The sequence below is a fragment of the Pleurodeles waltl genome, chromosome 4_2 (genome assembly GCF_031143425.1).
Source record: "Pleurodeles waltl isolate 20211129_DDA chromosome 4_2, aPleWal1.hap1.20221129, whole genome shotgun sequence".
Taxonomy (NCBI): Eukaryota; Metazoa; Chordata; class Amphibia; order Caudata; family Salamandridae; genus Pleurodeles; species Pleurodeles waltl.
The window spans coordinates 829688430-829715549 of NC_090443.1; the positions used below are offsets into that span (position 1 = coordinate 829688430).

At 41.9% G+C, this 27120-nt stretch overlaps 1 protein-coding gene across 6 annotated transcripts in view; it reads right to left on the reverse strand.

Annotated features, from left to right (window-relative positions):
* PATJ (PATJ crumbs cell polarity complex component) overlaps positions 1-27120 on the reverse strand; it is a 1201300-nt gene that overhangs the window by 550281 nt on the left and 623899 nt on the right. For all 6 annotated transcript variants that reach the window (XM_069232550.1, XM_069232545.1, XM_069232547.1 and 3 more), the window contains one exon: positions 4716-4826. In XM_069232550.1, the coding sequence (XP_069088651.1) occupies positions 4716-4826 (111 nt within the window). The remainder of the gene's footprint in view (positions 1-4715; positions 4827-27120) is intronic.

Genomic DNA, 27120 nt, shown 5'->3' on the forward strand with positions numbered 1-27120 from the left:
AACAGATTGATAAGATGGCTTTCTGCCAAAGACCAGAGTCCTCCGATCTCCTCCTTTTCCAGACAGTATCCCTAACACAGCAGTTATGCATCCGTCACCACTGTCAGCTCTAGGCGTGGAAGGCACAGGGGTCTGCTGCTAGGCAGGTTGTGGTCAAGCAGCCACCAGTGCAGATCTTGTGTAGGCCTCCTCTAAAACCTGGATGATACTCAACAGGTTTCCTTGTTGCTGGGTCCACAGGGATTTCAGATTCCACTGCAGAGACAACATATGCCACACGTCAAATTGAGCAAGCAGGATGCATGAGGCTTACATGCCAAGACGCCTCAGAGCTGCTATCACTGAGATCCAGGATAGGGACAAAACATTGGGATCATACCCTGAATTTCCTGGACTTGTGGCGAAGAAGGAAAGGCCCTCGACTGCACTCTGTCTAAGACAGTGCTTATGAAAGGAAGACTGCAAAAGAGTCAGGTGATATTTCAGCTCGATTATTGGGAAGCCCAACAATGCCAGGAGGTTTGCAGTCATCTAGAAGTGGTCAACAAATCACTGTGGTGAGCCCTCATGAAACAGCTGGTTGTCAAGTTAGGGGAAACTGGTATCCCCAACCTCAAAAAATGAGCAGTGATCACCATCATCATTTTCGTAAATACCCGAGGCGGGATGATAAGGCTGAATGAAAGTATGGCAAACTGAAAACACTCTTGGTCAACATTGAACCACAGGTAACATCTGTGGGACTGGTGGAAGGGCATATGAATGAATGAACAAACACTAATGACTGAAATAATATTTATAAAGTGCTCGACCACTTGAACAGGAGCATCCAGGCACTAGCCCAAAACAACAATCCTAAGAAGAAAAGTAAGAGAGCTAAAAAAGAAGTAACAAATGGAGAGGAAAGAATATACATCCAAGAGCCTTGCTATATTATGAGTGGCACAAAGTATCTGGAAGAGCCAGTTCTTCAAAGACTTCTTGAAGCAAGCTTCGTTCTCAGGTGACTTAAGCGGACCCAGAAGTTGGTTCCAAGCCTTGACTCCCAAGACCATGAATGATTTGCCTCCTTGAGATATAAGCCTAAATGAGGCAGGTTTTAACAAATCAGCATTGGACTATCTGAGTGTCCTCTGAGTCCTATAATGGCAAAACTTGTTGGTTAGGTATTTAGGACCTGTAGTATTAAAAGTTCTGAAAACCAAAACCAGAAGCTTAAGTAAAACCCTCTTCTGAAGCCAATGTAGAGCTCTCAGTGAATTAGAAGAGCTATATTTGGGAAGATTAAGCACCAATCTGGCAGCTGAATGTTGGACCATTTGGAGTTTGTGAAACAGTTGTTTAGATGTCCCTGAATACAGACTGCTGCAATACACCTGCATTGATGTCATCAGGGCAAAAGCCACAGTTTTTCTGGTGCCTAAGGGGAAAAAGTCAAATAACTTTTTAAAAGATGTAATCAATGAGAAGCACATACCAGCTACTGATAGTGCCCATTGTCATACAGTGAGGACATTATCAAATTTAATTGCCAATTTGTTAGCCACTTCTACTGTGGGGAGGGGGCACAAAATCTGGCCAGCACATCATGGGAGAAAACAGATTTGACTTCTCGAACAAGAGAATTTTTGTCTTGTCAATGTTACATTTTAGATGTTGTTTTCCATTCAACAAATGATGTTTGCAAAAGAGATTCTAAAATTCTGTTTAGACCCGAAAGAACCTTTGTTCCGACACAAGATCAATTTAATGTCATCTGCATAGGAAGTGGTTGCAATTCCAAAAGACGTGATCAAAGATATCAAATGGGCCATGTAAATATTGAATAAAGAACGGCTAAGTGATGAGACCTATGATGGAAGTATGTATCCTGCATGTCCAGGGCCACCATTCAGTCGCCCGGATCTAGGGCAGACATAACCTGGGCCCCTGTGAGATTTTTGAATTTGCTATCCTTTAGGAAGGAAATTCAGAGAGTGAAGATCTAAAATGGGATCAGGGCCTTCATCTTTCATTGGCAGAATTAAAGAGTGGGCGTAGCAACCAGTCTTTTATGTCTGAGTTTAAAACCCTCTTGATGGATACTGTGGACAGTAGAGCTTACACTTCTGACAGTAAGTTAGATAGGTGCTCCTGTGAAAGTCACTCAGATGTGGGAGGAAGCTGCAGTAGATCAGAAAGGAACGGAAGGGCATAGAGGACCCATCCATTAGATTTGAAGGATTGCCACCATGAGAGCAAATTTTGAATCCTGTCACCGTAGGGTGGTGTGCACTGCTAAGGGCAAACTAAAGTAGCTTGGAGGTTGATGCCGCAGAGGTGAGCAGGAAAGATTGAAATCTGCGTTTTGCCTGCCTAATGCTCAGCCAAAAAGGGACTGGGGTGATAACAGCTGGGTTGGGATGGTCCTGGCACTACTTATGCAACGACCCTCTAGAGTAGCCTCACAAAGGTCAGAAACTAGTGAGGAAACTCTGTCAGAGGTCAAAAGGCCCAAAGAACACACCTTAGCCTGGCTTTTCTTGCAAAGTTCTAGTACAGAATCAGCTTTTTCACCAAATAGGTGGTATCCATCAAAGGGCATTGTAATAAGGGATGTCAACAAATCTCCAGGAAAACATTTGGATTGCATCCATGCATGATAATGGAGCACCACAATAGTGCCACTTGCACGCTCCAGGCTATCAGTAGTATTTATACCAGCACAAATAACATATTTGGCTGCATCGTGAACATCCTGATTGGCCGGAGCATGTAAATTATTCAGGGACTGTTAACAAGATCATGCTGGCCATGTCCCAAAGGGACAATTAGAGAAACTGCATTAACCAACTTCAAGACTAGATCGGCTGAAGAAAACGTTTGTTCCCCAAACCCTCCAAGCCTTCTGAACTACTTGTCCTGGGTGGTTACAAGGAATAAATTAGGATTCACCTTGCTGGTGGAAGCTTGGATCACCAAACTTTCTTGAGTAGGGTGCTGTGTAAGAAAATCAAGGCCGCCAGACGCCTGTTTGTGGTGCCTCCCTGTCCATCAGTGGGCAAGAGCAAGGCTTAGACCAAGTGCCCATGGGAGTATCAGTCAGGGCTTCAGTAAATGGAAGGAAGGACTGAGAGGAATCAGGTCCAGGTTGCATTATTTCTGTAAGGATGTTTGTATTAACAGCAGAAAGGCGGCTGTAGGTCTAGGACCTCAGTAGCAGGTCTAATTACCACAGCCAAGGAAGCACTCTTCCGTTGGTGGCCCAAAGGGGAAACATCAACCCTCTATCAGGAGAAGTATCAAGTCCACTGGCCTTTTGTAAATCTATGCGTAAACTGCCATGATAATGTTGGGGCAAATCATCCCCATCATCATGATTGTCATCGCCAAGTGGTGGTAAACTCTAGTGAGAATCAGAATCGGGGGGTTGATGAAACCTCTCAGAACAGCTCTGCAGTAGTGGAAGTGTATTTTGTGAAGAAACATTACAGGAACTAGGTTGAAGCTAGGTTGGGATTAGGAAGAATTTGGTTAAGGGAGGGACCACAGAGTTAGCAGCAGATACCCCTCTAGCGCCAACAACCTCAGGACCCCATTCATTAAAGAGATTTTTGTAAGTGTTGGAATCAGAATGGAAGTCAGCAACAGAGTTGGTGCAAGAAGGTTTCTAGGGGCCCAGGTGGTGCCAATGACGGATCTGCCAGCGGTAACCCAACTGAAGGCCACAGCAGAGACTTGCGGCCCAAAGGCATGCCATACGGAGCTGGAAGAGTCCCACTCTAGAGGGCCTCTATAGAGAGAACGGGCATACACTCTCAATGTGCACGGGACTAATGTGAGGTCCGTGACTTCTTTTGATGTTCGGTGAGGTACAGCTTCACCTCATGGTCGCAGATTGCCTTTGGATACATGAAGAGACACTCATTACACGACTTGGAGCACTCATTGCAGGGCTTGGAGTCATGCCCCCAGCTCAAACACCAAAGTCACACTTCCTGCGGGTCTGTTATCTGTTTTCGATCCTCAAGGCATGGTTTTAGGTGGGGATATCATTACCTTGTACACTGGATTTTAATTTGAGAAGGTCGTCAATACCAACGAAACAAGGAAGCAGAGCTCTGGATCCATGTTCGAAGGTGCAGAATGAAAAAAACGGACTTTAGCATGCAGGGGTGGTGCTGACCCTTGGCTTCTCTCTGTCGATTTTGGGACAGAGCAAAGCCAACATGGATCACATGGTGCCACCTAGCACCGTATCAGAGCACTGCTAAGAAAAACACCTAGATCCAGTCTGGCACCAGGAGAATATTCTAAAGATTAGTAATTTGTAGTTAGCAGTAACCATTAGAAAGTACATTTCATTAGCGAAGAGTTGCTCAGCTTGAAAAGCTTTATTTAGACCATTGCTCCAAACAATCTCAGGCACCAAAATAAATACTAGAAACATACTGAACTGGGGTGGGGGAAGAGCAGGTTTCTCTTACGAAACAAACATCCATCTGATTTCCACAAACATTAACATTTTACTTATATGTGAAATGTTACATGGAGTGAAACATTAGAGGCCACATTTTTATTGAAATATTTATAAATAAAGCTGGTAAATGTCTGAGATAGGGGCTGATAAAACATTGGGACTCTTGTAATTCAATCTATTGCAGATACGAAATACAGTATAAAACAGTAATAAACAGATTGAAATTTTTTGTTGTTTCACTCCTACAATCACTCACCCGTGGAATAGTTGTCAAACTCTGAACAACAAAAACAACAGGATTCCCACCATTTTTAATAGCGTCCACAGCTTCATCGTGTGAGGCATTTTGCAAATCCACTCCGGATACCTGTAAAGCACAGGAATTCAGTTAAACACAGGGCATTAATATACTTATGCAAAGAAACAAGTGCAGTTTCAGAAGGTGACCCATGTTTCGCCAATTTATATTTATCTGACGCGCAAGTATATCTTCTCAAGGTACGTGTGCAAGAATCTCATTGGACCAGATCTTGAAAGGTTCATACTTAAATGGGGCGTTTGTGAACACATGTGGCAACAGGCACTGGTAAAATCAATTATTCTGGCCGTGGGAAGTTGGTGCAATAGTTTAGATTTTTTTTGTTTCAAGTGTGTGTCTCAAAAGTAAAAGAAACATACACCACCATCTAAGTGTGGTTGCCACGTGCTTGCAGTAAGAAATTTAAATACAAAAATAAATCAGTGGTGTTATAATTATACTAGTGACGTTTTCTAAAATATCAAGACTTTCAGTATTGCAGTGCATTTTTTATTATTATTTGTGAAGGAGACAGGAATAAATCATCATCTAATCAAGCACTCAAATTACAGGAAGTTATAATATATAAGCAACTTTATAAAGGACATGGAAAATAAAACATCATCTAAATGGGCACTTGAAGTGTGGGGAAAAAATAAATCAATACTTAAAATTTAAATTAAAAATAAATATATAAAAAATGCTGAATTTTAAGTAGAGTTATCAGTGAGGATAAAGAACTATTTTTTTTGCAGATGTCAGCAATGAGCACAGGCTTTGTGCGGTCACTCAAACTGAAGGGAGCCAATAGGAAAAGTGGGGTGATCCTTTGCCCCATACTGTAGTAGGAAAAAGGAAAAAGTGAACGACAAATTGATGGACCAATGAAGCCAGTAGACCTTATGCATCAAGAATATAATGTATAAATTATTTTGAAAAGCAACAGTCTGACAAGCCTAAAACCAGAGTGATCATATTTCCAGACCCAAAAACCTAGGGGGGGGGGGGGGTGGGAGGTGGTCAGGGTATCCGTACCTGGTTCCCCCACCGCTCCCAGAGGAGCTTTTTGTCAAATTTGGTGTAAATCCGTTCAGTGGTTTGGGTGCCTAGAGTTCCTATGTAATATGAATGAGGAAAAAACGTTTTGAAAAGTTTTCTGGAGATTCATTAAAAGGTGCCAAAGTTATTAGCAACACAAAAAAGGCATTTCCTATGGAAACACGTCCTAACAAATATATATATATATATATATATATATATATATATATATACACACACACACACATATATTATAATTGTATTGTAATAGTATTTATATAGCGCTTACTAACCCTGACGAGGCGTCAATGCGCTTTCGGCGAGTAGCACACTACTCCGGATCCCAAGAGGAATTAGTGGTGGATTAGTATTGGGAAATATGAGCACAGTTTTAGTAGTATTATGAGTTAATTTGAGCAGAGAATATGTGAGTTTGTTAGTTGATTTAATAGAGTAATGGAGGGATAGAGGAGGGAAGAATCCAGAAGTGTTACTTGGGAGTTTATAGTATTAGGATGAGGCTTGGGATGAGTAAAGGAATGATGGAGGAGGGAAGAGTCCGTGGAAAGGGTTAGGTAGATCACAGTAGCAGGAGGGGATTTGAATGAGTCAAAGGTGAGATAAATGAGGGAGAATTTAGGAGGGTTGTTGGACTGTCTGGTTTAGTAGCGAACAGGTGGTGATCTCATGCTCTCCAGCAGGGGACCCGGAATCACCTTGCAGTGCGCCAGGAGGTACGGACATAGGGGGAGGAGCCTGACCCCCTTGCGCTACTAAGCGCCATTACACCAACGCGGCACGGGACGAGCTGCTTGTCTTGCTCTCCCGCAGGGGACCCGGAATCACCTTGCAGTGCACCAGGAGGCGCGGACATAGGGGGAGGAGCCTGACCCCCCTTGTGCTACACAGCGCCATTACACCAACGTGGTGCGGGACGCGCTGCTTGTCTTGCTCTCCCGCAGGGGATCCGAAATCAACTTGCAGTGTGCAAGGAGGCGCGGATATAGGGGAGGAGCCAGACCCCCTCGTGCTACAAAGCGCCATTACACCAAAGCGGAGCCGGACGCACGCAAGCCGCACCCGGGCCAAGGGCAGGCCCATCTATGCCCATCAGCACCAGGAAGAGACAGGGCAGGGCCATCCCTCTTGGTCCTGTCCTTTATTTTTTAGGTTATTTCCCTCCCTTGTGAGCTGTAACACCTGGATGGAACCTGCTGCCTAAGGAGCCTCACATCTAGGAGGTTGGCCTATTACTTTTCTTGAGTGCCTCAGTGCAGTATCGTTTGATAATCGTGCCTGCCAGTGCCTGTTCGTGGTTGAATGAGACTGGGCTCCCTTTGAGATAGGTTCCACAAACTGAAGGTAGGGTTTTGACTTTTGATTTTCCTGTTCTGAGGTTTGAGGATGGGGAAACGCAAGGCAAAGGGGAGTCCTGAAGTGGGTGCACTTTCATCGAAAGTGCCCATATTGCAAAAAACTTCCCGTAACCTTCCTGTGTTACTAACTATATTGATTCACTGATCGAAGAGGTCAAGTCCTTGTTGAAGGGGAAAAGTAAGCAATCTTCCAAGGGGTTGAATACTGGTTCTCTCTTGTCCTTTTTTAAACAAAAGATTTATATCAAGGGCGATTCTGTTTGCGTAAGAGATCGTCCGGAAACTCTGCCTATCCAAGGTGAATATGACGGCCCTAATTTAGTAACTCTGACTATCAATCCCCTACCCACCAATGTTGAGAACGCCATAACATGTAGCACTATTATTCATTAAATCCACTGTTCTAATCGTTTTCTGCCATTGGGCGCTCCTGAACAATTGTTAGAATCTTGTAATCTTGACCCAAACACTGAAATACTCACCTCTGAGCCAGTTGAAGCCTTCCCACAGGAAGATGTGGGTACTACCATTTCTAGCCTAAGAGAGGAGGTAAAGGACCTAAAGCAAATGCTGATGGAGACCCTCAACCTCCTTCGACTTATTGGAGGGAAGTGGAACAATGAAGATGCCTATAGAGAAGGCTTGAATTCTACGCTCCCTACTCGCACATACCAGAGAAATATGGCAAATAATGATTCTTTTAGGCATGATGTTTGGTCTAGAGTACCCCTGGCTAGTCTTAACAACAATGGTGTTAATGTTCAAAAGTGCTCACTAACTACGACCCGCTCCTGTGAGAGCTTGGTATGTGACTCTTCTTCTGTCTTGTCAGGTCCCAAGAACAACATCAATGGTTATCCAATTTACATGTGTAAAGTGCTGGTAGTATCCTCTACCATAAGAGAAGATAGCCTCTCACTAAAGAACAAAGCTATCCATAGGATAAGGCATGTCAGCCAATGTCAATCCAGTATATATACTCAGATATAATTTCCGTCAAGCAATATCCAGAGAACTCAGGGTGCTGGGACACTGTAGAGCTTATGCTCGCCTGTCCCAAGTTGGTAAAAGAGCTATTGTCACTGGAGATACGCAACCCACTCAGAAGTGGCTTGTCCATTGTTTTTAAGACCTCCTGGCCGGAGAGAGGGTCATTGGCTCAGGGGGCATCTCCTAATACGAGCGCTGGGAAAGATAAGATGAGATCTACGACTTCAGTGTTATTGGTGATGACGCATCCTTCGATTGTTGGGATAGAATGTGTGAACTTGTCAGAAAGGCAGAGCCCATTGGGAGATCAGCGAGCCACATGGAGCAAGGGGGCTCCTACTGCCGCGAGCAATGGGCCTATTAATATGGGACTTAATGCTTCAATCCCAAATGTAATTAATGTACTATCCTATCTGGGCCCTTGATTGAAATCCCTCTAATGAAGGAGCATTCCAAGACTCTTGGAACGGAATGCATAGACTTGGTTAGGACACAGAACCCTTCAAGAACATTGCAATCAGCTGATCTTTCTGACATCGAATGACTGTGCTCTCTACCTACTCTTCCCCTTAACAATTTATCTCTTAATGGGGGTACATCTCAGATAGAATCTCAACCACACTCCAAATTGTTTTCTTTCAGGAGTTATTTCCTTGCAGAAGATCGAACCTCGGGTGGCAGTGATGAACAACCAAATCCAACCTTTAATCTTAAGATACCACTGAGAGAGACTGGGGGGCCCCAGGGCCTATGACACCTGCACTAATTACCTGGAACCCAGCTGGTATACGCAATAAGATTATTGATACGGCGTGGGGGCAGTTTAGAGAATTTTAACATTTGTTTATTCCAGGAAACTTGGGCCACCTCAAACATCTATAGACAGGGGTTTATCTCGTTTTGTAAAAAGGCTAGTTCATCTGTATCAGGGCGAGAAGGTTGGGGTCTTGTCACCTGGATAAAAATCTCCCAGGTGGGTGAACTGGAAGAAATATATGTTGACTCACTCGATATATTGGCAGTTGCAATTAAGTTAAAGCATGGATCTAGGCTCTTATGTGTTAATATCTTCAACAGACCTGGTGCCCCCGAGCCAATCGTCTAATATTAGTGTGTTGAGTGCTTTGGTCTCGGAATTCTCTCCCTCACATTTTGTCATCGTAGCAGGGGATTTAAATGTATCTCTAGAGCCTAATTCCCTCTTCTCTGAGCTAACTCAGGCAGAGGATCTTATGTGAGGAATTCCAACTTTTTAATCGTTAAGGAAGCAACCTAAAGCTAGTACTAGGGCCCTTCATGTCATTGACTTCATGATAATGCATGGTCTCCGGTCAGGTAGTGGTCGTTTACCCTCCGATTCCCCCACAAAACCTACATTTTTTAGAGGGTCTTATAGCAGCTCTATTGACTTTGTGCTTATTGATGTAAGAATATGGCATGAATTTAAAGATCTTAGGGTGGGTGAGCAATGTAATAGTGATCACTCTCCTATTTTGGTAGAGCGTCATAGGTGGTTTTCCACAGTAAATAACATCCATCGATTTTATGAGGGTATGTCACCCATAATGGTGTCTAACAACAAATGTGCCATACAATGGGAGACGTTTACAAACTCCAGTGCCTTAGTGGTTAAATTGCCTGACTTAGTCTCCACCAATAAAGTATATGCCACATCTCTTATGCATACCCCAAACCAAATTATGGCTACTCACGTAGAACTCTCTTCTTCTCTAAAAGATCTTTTTTCCAGAGTGAGTAAGGGAAGGTCACAGCAGATTTGTTCAAGTCTGATTTAAGTTTTTGGGGACCTTATATAAATAAAGTGTTCAATGCAGTTGTGGCGGGCTGCATTGCCCCTCATTCTTGGAAGGGCGCGATAATTGTCCCAATTCATAAAAAAGGGGATAGATCAGTCCCGGGTAATTACAGACATATAAGTCTTTCAGATAACTTGCAGGAGATCTTTTCTTATCAGGTCCTGTGTAGGCTCCAGGATTGGTTGGAGGCAAACGATATTTTATCCCACCTTCGGGCTGGCTTCAGGCAGAAGACTAGCACAGCAGACCAGGTCTTCCGCTTTCCCATAATTAAATGGAACACTTTTGACATGGATGCTGGCAGACTTTTTGTCGCTTTCGTGGATCTCAAGTCTGCCTCTGATTTGGTCCCTCGAGAAAAACTATGGGAGATCCTGGGTAAGGCTGCAATTCCGGGCACTCTGATAAAGTTGATCGAGGAGCTATATTCTTATATATATATATATAGTTTTGTCAGAGTAAGGTGGGGTATGAATGGTGAACTGACGGGGGAATTCCATTACAGAAGGGGGTGAGACAGGGATGTGTGCTGGCGCCTACACTTTATTTTTACTCTTTATAAGCGCTTGCATCCCCTATTTCTACGACTGTGAAAACGATGCTCCAAAACTGAGTGGTGTAAAGACCCCATGTCTCTTGTTTGCGGGTGACACCCTTCTGCTTTCCCAAATCGCTTATGGCCTTGAAAGACTCCTTGAGAGATTTTCGGGGTCCTGTAGGGAGTTTGGTATACAAATCAACGACCCCAAAACCAAATATATGGTGTTTGGCGACCTCAAATGTAGCGTGAAGAAAATTATATCGCTGGATGGTAATATCTTAGAAAGAGTTCCAGATTTTGACTATCTGGAAATAAGGCTGGAGGACTTGCATAAGTGGGAAGCTCAATCATTAAAATGTATTATGTCTCTGAAACAAAAAGCAAGGGGTATTCTGAGATTTGCCAGTAGATTCCCCCAGCTTCTCCATCACACCAGCAATGGAGATGTATAAAAGCCACGCCAGAAGAGCAGTCCTCTACGGTACTGAGCTGTGAGGACAAAGCAAATTACAAAACTTAGAGAGAGCGGAGAACGTTTTTCTCAAGGCTCTGTTAAAAATACCTTTAACTCCACCACACTTCCAATTCGCATGGATCTGAATTTACATTCGATTGCAGACATAGCCACCTTGAGGCCACTGCATTATTGGATATGATTATGGTGTACAGATGTATTAAACCCGTATAGAATATGGTTAATAGCAGTGCTAGCTTCCCCGCAAAATGAAAAAATTCAATGGTGCAGATGCATGAAAAAGGCCTTTTATACTTTGGGGTTAGGATTGTTTTGGACAGACCCTTTGCATCTTCCAAAGAGCGCAATTCAAACTTTGAAGGACGCATATTGGATGAATCTGATAGTTGCACGGTTAGCTTCAGTTTCCCCCTCAAGTTTAAATGATAGTTTTTCATTAGCTAAATGCCACTATGAATTTGAGCACTATCTTGACATGATCTTAGCACCTCATGCACGTGCACTTTACATTAGGTTTAGAATGGGATCCCTACCTCTTCGGGTTTTCACTTCTAGATGGAAGCAATCTGAAAGACGAAAAGACCTTTGCCTGATGGGATGTATGACCACAGAGAATATTGTTCATGTCCTATTCCACTGTCTGGAGTATAATAAACAGAGGGTGCGCTGGATTAGGCCTCTCTGTAAGTCCTTGGGTATTAGAGATTGGCACATGGCCATTAGGATTTGCAGAACAAACCCTCATGGGGCTGTGGCATGCGTTGGCAAAATCTTTAGAGGCAATATGGCGTATCAGATCTAAACTCTTGACTACCAATGTACAAGTTTTAATGAGTAGTTTATAATGTTGTCCTTTTGTATTTTTAATCTATGTGTGTGTGTATTATATATATAAATATATACAGGGAGTGCAGAATTATTAGGCAAGTTGTATTTTTGAGGATTAATTTTATTATTGAACAACAACCATGTTCTCAATGAACCCAAAAAACTCATTAATATCAAAACTGAATATTTTTGGAAGTAGTTTTTAGTTTGTTTTTAGTTTTAGCTATGTTAGGGGGATATCTGTGTGTAAAGGTGACTATCACTGTGCATAATTATTAGGCAACTTAACAAAAAGAAATATATACCCATTTCAATTATTTATCATTACCAGTGAAACCAATATAACATCTCAAGATTCACAAATATACATTTCTGACATTCAAAAACAAAACAAAAACAAATCAGTGACCAATATAGCCACCTTTCTTTGCAAGGACACTCAAAAGCCTGCCATCCATGGATTCTGTCAGTGTTTTGATCTGTTCACCATCAACATTGCGTGCAGCAGCAACCACAGCCTCCCAGACACTGTTCAGAGAGGTGTACTGTATTCCCTCCTTGTAAATCTCACATTTGATGATGGACCACAGGTTCTCAATGGGGTTCAGATCAGGTGAACAAGGAGGCCATGTCATTAGATTTCCTTCTTTTATACCCTTTCTTGCCAGCCACGCTGTGGAGTACTTGGACGCGTGTGATGGAGCATTGTCCTGCATGAAAATCATGTTTTTCTTGAAGGATGCAGACTTCTTCCTGTACCACTGCTTGAAGAAGGTGTCTTCCAGGAACTGGCAGTAGGACTGGGAGTTGAGCTTGACTCCATCCTCAACCCGAAAAGGCCCCACAAGCTCATCTTTGATGATACCAGCCCAAACCAGTACTCCACCTCCACCTTGCTGGCGTCTGAGTCGGACTGGAGCTCTCTGCCCTTTACCAATCCAGCCACGGGCCCATCCATCTGGCCCATCAAGACTCACTCTCATTTCATCAGTCCATAAAACCTTAGAAAAATCAGTCTTGAGATATTTCTTGGCCCAGTCTTGACGTTTCAGCTTGTGTGTCTTGTTCAGTGGTGGTCGTCTTTCAGCCTTTCTTACCTTGCCCATGTCTCTGAGTATTGCACACCTTGTGCTTTTGGGCACTCCAGTGATGTTGCAGCTCTGAAATATGGCCAAACTGGTGGCAAGTGGCATCGTGGCAGCTGCACGCTTGACTTTTCTCAGTTCATGGGCAGTTATTTTGCGCCTTGGTTTTTCCACACGCTTCTTGCGACCCTGTTGACTATTTTGAATCAAACGCTTGATTGTTCGATGATCACGCTTCAGAAGCTTTGCAATTTTAAGAGTGCTGCATCCCTCTGCAAGATATCTCACTATTTTTGACTTTTCTGAGCCTGTCAAGTCCTTCTTTTGACCCATTTTGCCAAAGGAAAGGAAGTTGCCTAATAATTATGCACACCTGATATAGGGTGTTGATGTCATTAGACCACACCCCTTCTCATTACAGATATGCACATCACCTAATATGCTTAATTGGTAGTAGGCTTTCGAGCCTATACAGCTTGGAGTAAGACAACATGCATAAAGAGGATGATGTGGTCAAAATACTCATTTGCCTAATAATTCTGCACTCCCTGTATATATACACACACATATACACACACACACACACCCATTTATTTTTTGTTTAGTAAATTTTAATTGTCAATGCAAAACATTTTATGCGTAGAGCGAAATTATAGCTTGCGAGTCTTTCCTACCAGCAAATAAACACTAGTTTGCACATATTGTTGCTGGTAGAATAGGACATAGTGTGGTGGATAAAGCCTAAGTCACTTTTTTATATGAAGAATTGTACTTGTAAATAGGCCTCAATTTATTTTAGTTTCAGTTTCTTAACTTGTTTTAGTGTCCTGAGTGCATTCGTTGCAGGTCAATTCATATTTTATACTTTGTGAAATGTTATTTACAAGCTTGCGGATGAAATTCTTTTTAATCTGCTTTAAAGATGTAATGTTTTTATTCTTATTATAATGTGATTGTATTGAAGATTGTGTGCCAAGTTTGCTTTAAGGGCATTACTTTGCCAAAATAAAGCTGAATTGAATTGAATAGGAGGGTTGTTTGGGAGATCATGGTAGTAAACTGAGGTTTGGATGAACTAGATGTGGAAGAGGAGGGAAGAGCTTAGGCAGGATTATTTTGGAGATGAAAGTAATAGAATGGGTTTGGGATGCGTCAGAGTGGGGATGGAATATAGATTGATAAAGACATGACATATGGTGATGGGTAGACAAAGTAAAGGAGGACGAGGAGCCAGGGGAAGAGGAAGAGGAACAAACAGGCCAAAAAGAGGGGATGTAGGAGACGATACAAGGCCCTTGGGAGTGGTGACTCGGGCACGCAAGTAAAAACTATGAATGTTGTAAATCTCTCTAGGAGAGTGCTGTCAGCTGTGGAAGAGGACCTCTTGTCTCTTGGCCTGTCATTCTGCCCAACTGGCTGCTTCAACTATACTCAAACTAGGATTGACACATTTAAATTCATTAGGAAATTGAAATTGAAGAAGTGGCATCATACCAAGGTTAAAAGTGATGTGAGGTTAGATGTGAAGGATAATGAGAGAAATGTCAGTAATTTATGTATTTCTGATATTGATTTGCTACATACAGCAACCGACCTTTGTGAGGGGGTGGTTGCCCATGAGGATCCCATCTTGAACTTGATGGGATCAGGCATTGCCCTTGATAATGCTTGCCCGAGTAATTTCAAGCCGAAATCCACTTTTTTACCTGTTATTCATTGTGATGCACTTGATGTTTTTGAACGAACAGTGACTAAACAATTGAAGAAATTGAGATATGGTGCAAGTAATGCAAAGAAGAGCAACTTATCAGGTGAACAGTGGCAAGCTCTCAGGGGATTGAGGGAAGATCATGCTATTGTCATTAGACAATCTGACAAGGGGGGCAATGTAGTAATTCAAGACACCATAAAGTATGTGGCAGAGGGAATGAGACAGCTCAGTGACACTCAGTGTTATGAAGAAATAAGCTGGGGAGATGTCAAACTAATGAATGTAAAATACTATGACATGCTTATTGATTGGAGAGATCAAGGATTGATAGAATGGGATGAATTCCTGTTTCTCAAGTGTGACCATCCAAAGATTCCAATACTCTATCTTCTCCCTAAGATTCATAAGGAGTTAGTCAATCCCCCAGGGAGACCTATAGTTTCAGCTATGGAGTCTCTCCTAGAGAACACATCAAAATATATTGATTATTTTTTACGTCCCTTTGTGGAATCAATACCTTCGTATATAAGGGATACTACACACTTCCTTAAGATTATTGATGACATTCATTGGGAAGATGATTTCCTATTGTTAACATTGGATGTGACCAGCCTTTATACCAGCATAGATCATTCTCTGGGGGTAAAAGCTATTAGACATTTTCTTCGAGCTAGATCATTGTCCTTCTTTTTCCATTCAGAGATGTTGTGTACTATGATAGAATTCTGCCTTAAAAATAATCTGTTTATCTTTGATAACCATCTTTATAGGCAGCTACAAGGGACAGCTATGGGCACCTGCTTTGCCCCCAGCTATGCAAATTTGTTTATGGGCTGGTGGGAGGAGCAGGTGTCAGATAAATTAACCCAATTTGAGTCCAATGTGGTCCTATGGTGTCGTTTCATTGACGATATTTTTGTAATTTGGAGAGGTGATGAGGAAGCAGCTCTACAATTTGTGCGGGATCTAAACACTAATGAGTACAATTTGAGATTTACTGAGCATCTAAACCCGAGGTGTATTGAATTCCTCGATGTTGAAATCGCTGTAAGAGACAACAAATTGGTATCTAAATTGTATAGGAAAACAACAGCTGGTAATAACTTGCTATGTGCTCATAGTGCTCATCCGGGGACTTTGATACGCAGTATACCGTTCGGGGAGCTACTGAGAGCTCGGAGAAACTGTAGTGAGACAGCTGATTTCCAACTAGAATGTGAAGTCATGTGTGAGAGGTTTAGGAAGAGAGGTTATGGGGCGAAGGTTATTGATCAAGCTAGACGGAAAGTTGAATCTTTGAATAGAGCTGATGTCCTGTATGGGACTAAAAGGGGTCGTGTAAAGGAGAATGACTCCATTAGATTCATTACAACTTATAACAATCAGTCATATAAAATACGCACCATTCTAAATAAGAGTTGGCATATTTTACAGACAGACCCCCATCTGATAAGTTGGATTGAAGATAATCCTCAAATAACTTTTAGGAAAAGTAGATCTCTCAAAGACAATCTATGTCGCAACGATGTGACATTGGGAGGTTGCCTACAGAACACCATAGTGGATGGTTTTGTTTGTTGTATGAAATGCAAAGCGTGTAAAACCAGCAATAGCTGCAAGACATTGACTGTTCCAGGTAGATCAGACACCTTTGCAATCAGGGGAAGTTACAATTGTAATACATCTTACTGTGTGTATTGCCTGATATGCCCGTGCAATAAGCTATATGTGGGCAGTACAATTCACAATGCGAAGAAGAGAGTTCTGGAACATAGACGAGCTATTAAAAACTATGATAAGAATTATCCAGTAGCTAGGCATTTCTTTAACCAACACTTTGGCAACGAGAATTTACTTAAGTTTGTAGTCATTGATCAAGTGAAGATCAGCAAAAGGGGTGGCAACAGAGAAAAACTGCTACGTATTTTAGAGTCTAGATATATAATAGACTTTGAGACGTTGGAACCTATCGGGCTGAATTCAAGTGAGGAGTTGAGTATCCATTTAGGGTAGTTATTTGGCATAGAATTTTTGATACAAGGTGAGGAAGTGAGGCGGCATTTTTTAGAATAACACTTTGATGAATGGTGACATGTATGGGAAGATAAAAACAATATATTTTTTTGAAAAATATTCAGTGGTTTCTCTTATCATTTGCCACAGTAAAAGAACATGTATATCTGACTATGTAATTTGAAAAGGTCCACTATATGAGTTAGATCTGCTGATATAACATCTAGGGCAGCAAGATATCGTCCAAAGAAATCTTTTTAAAGTATATATGTCCATCAAGATGGTATGTCAATCAATGGTATTCATTCTAAATTTGGTACAAATATTTAATATATTTAAATTACCGAAGACCTATAAGGAATATAGCAATACTTAAATGTATTTATACCCACTTGGGCGCTGTAGGATTAAATGGTAATAATGGTATTAATTCCGATTTGGGTGCCAATAGAGGATATAGTTACAATATCTGAGAATATTTATAGTTTTTTAAGAGGATGATTAACTTTATGGAATATTTATATCTTGTATACTTTAATGTTGGATTAACGAATTTTAGAATCTATTAACATCATTTAATATTGTATTCTTCCTTTTAGATTCTATATGTTGAGCAATAACATCATGATACATTTTACGAAAGGATGGCAATGGATATTAGAACAAACTGGAGCAATTTTGTAAAAAAATGGGGTACAAATTAATGTGTGAATCAATTCTTTGGACACTTTAAGATGGCCGCCACACTATGTGTTTTATGGTTGATGTATTTAAGAATTGTCCGTCATCTATGTTTGTGATCAATTTGGTTTTTAAGGTGAGCACTTTAGAAAAAATTTATCCATGAGTAAGGCGGATGCCGAAACGCGTTGGATGTTTCATGCTGGAATAAATTAATTCAAGGAATACTGTATTTTGGAGGTGTCCTGGTTCTCCTATTATTTCAAGGGAGTGTTTGAAGATATATTAGGGCTTCTCGGAGCCCATCCAGGACCGCTGTATGAGCTCCTGTATTCCGGGACTTGTGTTTGGACTATTTTGTTGTAAATACGGGAGCCCTTGTATCGGATTACTAATGGGATGTTAAAAGTCACAGACATGAGGTTGTGCTGATGCGGAAAGGAATGGCCTCCATATTGGAAACAAGGTGCCGTTACGGGAGCGCTGCTGTTCAGACGTGAGATCGAGGGAAAGGCTGGATCCGCGAGACGCGCTACGATCGAGGTTTGATATCTATATGCATTGAACCGTGCAGCTAGGGGCACTTCTGCGTTGAGTTTCTCAGCCCCGGAACGAGAGTTGGATGTACATGTATGCGCGGTTTACCCCTGAATGTTTAGACTGTAATCGGCGTCTGTGGAGGACACGGAAAATGATAACGCACGGACGATTTAACGACAATTCATTTTGCAGTTTGAAAATAGATACGGCAGACACTACGGAAGTGTAATTGAAGCCGTATAACTAAGTACGCTATTTCTCTGTTCGAGAGGCGTTCGTCGGTGCGATTTCAGAACGCCATCTGGTTAGAGGATGTTATTTTTAGGCGGCGTCTGATTATCGGCACTTAGGCGTCGGCGAAAAGTGAAAAAAGAAGAAAAAGGTGGTCAACTATTCCAATTAGCTGCCCGCGAGTGTGAGGAGCTTTGCTGGCCCATATAGGGGAGAGCAACTGGATTAATAGGACATCGGTAAAGTGAATTTCGATTAGATGGTATTAATTTTTTAGCCATACCTATCAACTTTTCCCGTCTTTTCCCTATATAAGAACATTTGCACTTTGAACTACTTTCCGAACTATTATAATGCACGAAACTAAACTAATTTCCAAACCACCTAAGTCTATAAGGTTGGAGACCGTCAAGCTGTGAACTAATCCCTGAGAATAGCACGATACAAGAACAGAGTGGATGAAGCTTCTAATCTATGTTGCTTACTCCACATCCATAATATTAGCAGAGTTATTGGTGACTGATAGAATTATTTAATTTATTCCAGTGACTATGGCTTCCGGGTGGGAAGCGCAACGGAAAGAAAAATCAAATAAGTTATTTTTTGCCCAGATGGATAAGGGACCCAACACGCAGCCCGGTCGTGGCAGTATGAAGGAGGAAGTGAAATTACAGACCCTATATGATAAAATGGAAAAACTGCACAGAAAGGAATTGTCCAAATGGTGGGAGGTTGAATCACTACAAAGATATATTGACGTGGAGCGTGACCCTAGAGGACTGAGGATTTACACTATACCAACTTACGAGGATCCCAATCCGGAGATGCTCGAGGAGTGGGCTGAGAATTCGAAACAGAGCTCAATGAACATGATGCGTATACTGAGCAAATATGCGATGAAGGATAGGAGTAAAATTTTAGATGAGATAGAAAAAGTTAGACTTGAACTATTGTCATTAGTCAAACAAGAAGTATTTGATGAATATATGAAGAATTTAGAAATGAAACTCGACAAATTGGAGGAAGAGATCACCGGTAAAAAACAGAGAAAATTCATACGGGACTACAAGGATTATCAAGACGGTCGGATTCTTACTTTCCACCGAAAATACGACCATATGTATAGTGGGGAAACCACTGAAATACACATAAGGGAATCTGAACGGGTTAACCAACCAGTTGAAGAACAGGTAGAAAGTGACATCTCGGATGGAAACCTTTCGGATATATCAGACACGGCCCTATCGGGGGCTGCAATATCAGATAAAGAAGTGGATAGAATGAATTTTTTAAAACAATTCAGACTGTTGAACCAGGGAAGGATGGGACAACACAAAGAAGCTTACCCCAGAGGGGCAGAGGACGAGGAGCCAGGGGAAGAGGAAGAGGAACAAACAGGCCAAAAAGAGGGGATGTAGGAGACGATACAAGGCCCTTGGGAGTGGTGACTCGGGCACGCAAGTAAAAACTATGAATGTTGTAAATCTCTCTAGGAGAGTGCTGTCAGCTGTGGAAGAGGACCTCTTGTCTCTTGGCCTGTCATTCTGCCCAACTGGCTGCTTCAACTATACTCAAACTAGGATTGACACATTTAAATTCATTAGGAAATTGAAATTGAAGAAGTGGTATCATACCAAGGTTAAAAGTGATGTGAGGTTAGATGTGAAGGATAATGAGAGGAATGTCAGTAATTTATGTATTTCTGATATTGATTTGCTACATACAGCAACCGACCTTTGTGAGGGGGTGGTTGCCCATGAGGATCCCATCTTGAACTTGATGGGATCAGGCATTGCCCTTGATAATGCTTGCCCGAGTAATTTCAAGCTGAAATCCACTTTTTTACCTGTTATTCATTGTGATGCACTTGATGTTTTTGAACGAACAGTGACTAAACAATTGAAGAAATTGAGATATGGTGCAAGTAATGCAAAGAAGAGCAACTTATCAGGTGAACAGTGGCAAGCTCTCAGGGGATTGAGGGAAGATCATGCTATTGTCATTAGACAATCTGACAAGGGGGGCAATGTAGTAATTCAAGACACCATAAAGTATGTGGCAGAGGGAATGAGACAGCTCAGTGACACTCAGTGTTATGAAGAAATAAGCTGGGGAGATGTCAAACTAATGAATGTAAAATACTATGACATGCTTATTGATTGGAGAGATCAAGGATTGATAGAATGGGATGAATTCCTGTTTCTCAAGTGTGACCATCCAAAGATTCCAATACTCTATCTTCTCCCTAAGATTCATAAGGAGTTAGTCAATCCCCCAGGGAGACCTATAGTTTCAGCTATGGAGTCTCTCCTAGAGAACACATCAAAATATATTGATTATTTTTTACGTCCCTTTGTGGAATCAATACCTTCGTATATAAGGGATACTACACACTTCCTTAAGATTATTGATGACATTCATTGGGAAGATGATTTCCTATTGTTAACATTGGATGTGACCAGCCTTTATACCAGCATAGATCATTCTCTGGGGGTAAAAGCTATTAGACATTTTCTTCGAGCTAGATCATTGTCCTTCTTTTTCCATTCAGAGATGTTGTGTACTATGATAGAATTCTGCCTTAAAAATAATCTGTTTATCTTTGATAACCATCTTTATAGGCAGCTACAAGGGACAGCTATGGGCACCTGCTTTGCCCCCAGCTATGCAAATTTGTTTATGGGCTGGTGGGAGGAGCAGGTGTCAGATAAATTAACCCAATTTGAGTCCAATGTGGTCCTATGGTGTCGTTTCATTGACGATATTTTTGTAATTTGGAGAGGTGATGAGGAAGCAGCTCTACAATTTGTGCGGGATCTAAACACTAATGAGTACAATTTGAGATTTACTGAGCATCTAAACCCGAGGTGTATTGAATTCCTCGATGTTGAAATCGCTGTAAGAGACAACAAATTGGTATCTAAATTGTATAGGAAAACAACAGCTGGTAATAACTTGCTATGTGCTCATAGTGCTCATCCGGGGACTTTGATACGCAGTATACCGTTCGGGGAGCTACTGAGAGCTCGGAGAAACTGTAGTGAGACAGCTGATTTCCAACTAGAATGTGAAGTCATGTGTGAGAGGTTTAGGAAGAGAGGTTATGGGGCGAAGGTTATTGATCAAGCTAGACGGAAAGTTGAATCTTTGAATAGAGCTGATGTCCTGTATGGGACTAAAAGGGGTCGTGTAAAGGAGAATGACTCCATTAGATTCATTACAACTTATAACAATCAGTCATATAAAATACGCACCATTCTAAATAAGAGTTGGCATATTTTACAGACAGACCCCCATCTGATAAGTTGGATTGAAGATAATCCTCAAATAACTTTTAGGAAAAGTAGATCTCTCAAAGACAATCTATGTCGCAACGATGTGACATTGGGAGGTTGCCTACAGAACACCATAGTGGATGGTTTTGTTTGTTGTATGAAATGCAAAGCGTGTAAAACCAGCAATAGCTGCAAGACATTGACTGTTCCAGGTAGATCAGACACCTTTGCAATCAGGGGAAGTTACAATTGTAATACATCTTACTGTGTGTATTGCCTGATATGCCCGTGCAATAAGCTATATGTGGGCAGTACAATTCACAATGCGAAGAAGAGAGTTCTGGAACATAGACGAGCTATTAAAAACTATGATAAGAATTATCCAGTAGCTAGGCATTTCTTTAACCAACACTTTGGCAACGAGAATTTACTTAAGTTTGTAGTCATTGATCAAGTGAAGATCAGCAAAAGGGGTGGCAACAGAGAAAAACTGCTACGTATTTTAGAGTCTAGATATATAATAGACTTTGAGACGTTGGAACCTATCGGGCTGAATTCAAGTGAGGAGTTGAGTATCCATTTAGGGTAGTTATTTGGCATAGAATTTTTGATACAAGGTGAGGAAGTGAGGCGGCATTTTTTAGAATAACACTTTGATGAATGGTGACATGTATGGGAAGATAAAAACAATATATTTTTTTGAAAAATATTCAGTGGTTTCTCTTATCATTTGCCACAGTAAAAGAACATGTATATCTGACTATGTAATTTGAAAAGGTCCACTATATGAGTTAGATCTGCTGATATAACATCTAGGGCAGCAAGATATCGTCCAAAGAAATCTTTTTAAAGTATATATGTCCATCAAGATGGTATGTCAATCAATGGTATTCATTCTAAATTTGGTACAAATATTTAATATATTTAAATTACCGAAGACCTATAAGGAATATAGCAATACTTAAATGTATTTATACCCACTTGGGCGCTGTAGGATTAAATGGTAATAATGGTATTAATTCCGATTTGGGTGCCAATAGAGGATATAGTTACAATATCTGAGAATATTTATAGTTTTTTAAGAGGATGATTAACTTTATGGAATATTTATATCTTGTATACTTTAATGTTGGATTAACGAATTTTAGAATCTATTAACATCATTTAATATTGTATTCTTCCTTTTAGATTCTATATGTTGAGCAATAACATCATGATACATTTTACGAAAGGATGGCAATGGATATTAGAACAAACTGGAGCAATTTTGTAAAAAAATGGGGTACAAATTAATGTGTGAATCAATTCTTTGGACACTTTAAGATGGCCGCCACACTATGTGTTTTATGGTTGATGTATTTAAGAATTGTCCGTCATCTATGTTTGTGATCAATTTGGTTTTTAAGGTGAGCACTTTAGAAAAAATTTATCCATGAGTAAGGCGGATGCCGAAACGCGTTGGATGTTTCATGCTGGAATAAATTAATTCAAGGAATACTGTATTTTGGAGGTGTCCTGGTTCTCCTATTATTTCAAGGGAGTGTTTGAAGATATATATATATATATATATATATATATATTTTTTTTTTTTAAATATTTATTTGTAGCCCTTTTATGGCCTATCTGAGACTGCTATGGAAGCCTCAAGATCTCCCCCGCAGTCCTTGACTATATATATTTTTTTATATGCCCTTACGGACTACCTGGGACCATGGAGGGAGCCTCAAGAATTCCCCTGCGGTCCTTGACTATATTTATTTATTAATGTTGTAATATGCCCTTACGGGCTATCTGAGGCCGCAGGGGAGCCTCAAGGCCTTCCCCGCGGTCCCTTTGCTCCAGCAAGCAGGCAGCTGCTTTTAATAGCAGCTGCCTGGTTGCTGGAGCAATGCTTTCATCTCTGTTTCCTGGGCACATATCTGTGTGCTGGGAACAGAGATGAAAACTCTGCTTTTTGACAGCGGGACCTGTTTGACTGGTCCCGCTGTCAAAAAGTGGAGTGTTTGCTGTGACTTGGATGCAGATGTCAAAGCTGCAGCCAAGCCACAGCAAACAGCTATGTCCCAGGGATGGGCACCCCAGGACATAGCAGGAGCTGGCCCTGCTGGGTGGCGGTCCCAAGGGCCATCAGTGGTTCCAAGTGGGAGGCCATGCGGCCCCCCTCTAAGTGATAGCCCTAGGAAGGTTGGAGGTCCCCAGGGATTGGGGGTCTGAAACAGGCCCCATTTACATTACTTACTATTTGGCCCGGGGAGGTGGTGGTCCCCGGGTGTGCGGGGGGCCACACGCCCCAGCACCTTATCTAATCAATGACCCTGGAGGACGGTGGTCCCTGGGGCGGGGGGTGGGGCTGGGTGCACCCCCCACAGTTTACATTTTTAAAGCCCCGGGGAGGTGGTGGTCCCAGTGGAAAACATGCAGCGGCATTGGACTCTGCTCCACATGGAGCCGAGTCCAATGCCGCTGCACAGGGGGGGCCCATCTAGCACCTTAGGAATGCGCACTGTCTGCAAATCAGACAGTGCGCATTCCAACGGTGCTGGGCAGGGGAGTTCCTGCACTGCCTATGCCATGGGCAGTGCAGGCCCCCCCCTGTGGCCCCCAGCACATGTTCTCCACAAGCCTTTTCCTGGCGGGGTCCTCGCCATGAACAGGCTGGTGGTGAACAAAGTTTTAATCAGCCAGGCGGCGCAGCCCTGCTGACTACAACCAAGACTGCCATTACCCCGTCTTGAACGGTGATCCTGGCAGGGACGGCGGTCTTTAGACGGGTCCGCCCGCCTAACTCGTAATGTGGTGGTTGGACTGCCAGATCCGCATCGGTTCAACCGCCACCGCGAGGTTGCGGTCTTGTGACCGTCAGCCTCGTAATGAGGCCCTAAGTATTGTAGCAGCCTTGAGTTATTAGACAGAATCTTCTCAGTATGACAATTTCTACTCAACACAGAAGACTGTGTGCACCAGGTACTAATCTATGTATATCTGCATGTTTTGCTTCAAAAGATGGGCTATCTGTGTGAAGACTGCAGGTAGTATGATCTTTAGCACCTTTAGACCTTGGTTATTTTAAGTGAATAGTCACTCTTAGGACAAGGTTTGCATAGAGTGTAAACTGTGCTTAGTAGATACTTTTTTAGACTCTGTGGTGTATTTCTCAAGAGAGTTTAACTGACTGCAAACAGTGTGGTACACAGTAAACTCTCTCCACAGAGTAAACACTGTTAACAGTACTCACTTTTCTACTCATATCAACTTAATTTCTTAATGTAGGTTCAGTGACTGTCAGGGGATTGATACAGGTAAAGAGTGTCTGTAGTAGGGCATTAGTTATATAACCGGGCTTAGGCACACGGGGACGTGGGCAGGGAAACCACTGTGTCCTGGGGGTGTGCTTCCCAGGACATAGCATGTGAGCCATCAATGGCTATGGGGTGTGGGGATGTTCTGCTGCAGGCACGAGGAGGCGGGCTGCGCCCCACCCCTCCCCTGTTATAAAACAGCCTGAGGTGGGCTCATTTGGACATAAAGTAAAGGATGCAGCCTGGCTGCGTATTTTTATTTTTCAATCCTGCAAGAGTCTTATGGTATTGCTGCATTTTCTGCTTTTTTCCCCATTTTGGCCCTTTGCATCCACCCCATGGGTCCTAGGAGATCAAGGTATTCCTACCCTGTCCTCTTATATTATGTTTTGTTTTCTAAATTCAGAATAGGGGACTGAGTCCTGTAATGGCTGCTAGCAACATTTTTCTCATGTTGTTGGCAACAAATCAGAGCACTCATTCTTGTGGGAGAAAGATAGCCCAATGGAAATAAAGCTCCCTGGACCAATAACAATGCTTCATTTTTAAATTGGCACTCCTGTGACAGTCTCTTGAGACTCTTGCAGGTCCAAGTGTCCAAATATCTATATTTTTTCACCCTCAATTTCTCAAAAACGACTGAACGGATTTACACCAAATGACAAAAAGCACAACCTTCGGACACAGATGAGGCTTTCTGATGAATTTGGTGTAATTCTGTTTAGCAGTTTCTGCTGCAGCCTGTCTTTAAAAAGGCCATGGAAAATGCATATGGATTTTTCTTTGGTTTTGGGACCCCCTTATTTCCTCATACTCTGCTTACCATGCAAAAAATAGTCAAAATGTGTATATATATATATATATGGAAAATGTCACTTACCCAGTGTACATCTGTTCGTGGCATTAGTCGCTGCAGATTCACATGCTGTGCACAGTCAGCCATCTGGTGTTGGGCTCGGAGTGTTACAAGTTGTTTTTCTTCGAAGAAGTCTTTTCGAGTCACGAGACCGAGGGACTCCTCCCATTTCGAGTCCATTGCGCATGGCCGTCGACTCCATCTTAGATTGTTTTGCCCGCAGAGGGTGAGGTAGGAGTTGTGTATGCTAGTAACAGTGCCCATGCAATGGAGTGAATGCGTATGTACATAATAAAGTTTTAAGTAATATATTTACAAATGTACAAATGTTTAAGATCTACTTCTAAACGGCTACAGGCTCCCGGGGAGGCGGGTGGGCGCATGTGAATCTGCAGCGACTAATGCCACGAACAGATGTACACTGGGTAAGTGATATTTTCCGTTCGATGGCATGTGTAGCTGCAGATACACATGCTGTGCATAGACTAGTAAGCAGTTATCTCCCCAAAAGCGGTGGTTCAGCCTGTAGGAGTTGAAGTAGTTTGAAATAATGTTCTTAATACAGCTTGACCTACTGTTGCTTGTTGTGCAGTTAGCACATCTACACAGTAGTGCTTGGTAAGTGTATGAGGCGTAGACCATGTTGCTGCCTTACATATTTCGTTCATTGGAATATTTCCTAGAAAGGCCATGGTAGCACCTTTCTTTCTGGTTGAGTGTGCCTTTGGTGTAATAGGCAGTTCTCTTTTAGCTTTAAGATAGCAGGTTTGAATGCACCTAACTATCCATCTAGCAATGCCTTGTTTTGAAATTGGATTTCCTGTATGAGGTTTTTGAAAGGCGACAAATAATTGTTTTGTCTTTCGAATTAGTTTTGTTCTGTCAATGTAGTACATTAGTGCTCTTTTGATGTCTAATGTATGTAGTGCTCTTTCGGCTACAGAATCTGGTTGTGGGAAGAACACTGGTAATTCTACCGTTTGATTTACTTTTGGTAAAAATTTAGGATTGGTCCGGAGAACAACTCTATTTTTGTGTATTTGAATAAATGGTTCTTGAATGGTAAATGCTTGAATCTCACTCACTCTTCTTAGAGATGTGATGGCAATTAAAAATGCAACTTTCCACGTTAAGTATTGCATTTCACAAGAGTGCATGGGCTCAAAAGGTGGTCCCATGAGTCGTGTTAGGACAATGTTGAGGTTCCATGAAGGAACTGGTGGTGTTCTTGGTGGTATAATTCTCTTTAGGCCTTCCATAAACGCCTTTATGACTGGTATCCTAAACAATGAAATTGAGTGCGTAATTTGTAGGTAAGCAGAAATTGCCGTAAGATGTATTTTAATGGAAGAGAAAGCTAGGTTAGATTTTTGCAAATGTAGTAAGTATCCTACTATTTCTTTTGCAGATGCGTGTAAAGGTTGAATTTGATTATTATGGCAGTAATAAACAAATCTTTTCCACTTATTTGCATAGCAGTGTCTAGTGGTAGGTTTTCTAGCTTGTTTTATGACCTCCATACATTCCTGTGTGAGGTCTAAGTGCCCGAATTCTAGGATTTCAGGAGTCAAATTGCTAGATTCAACGATGCTGGATTTGGATGTCTG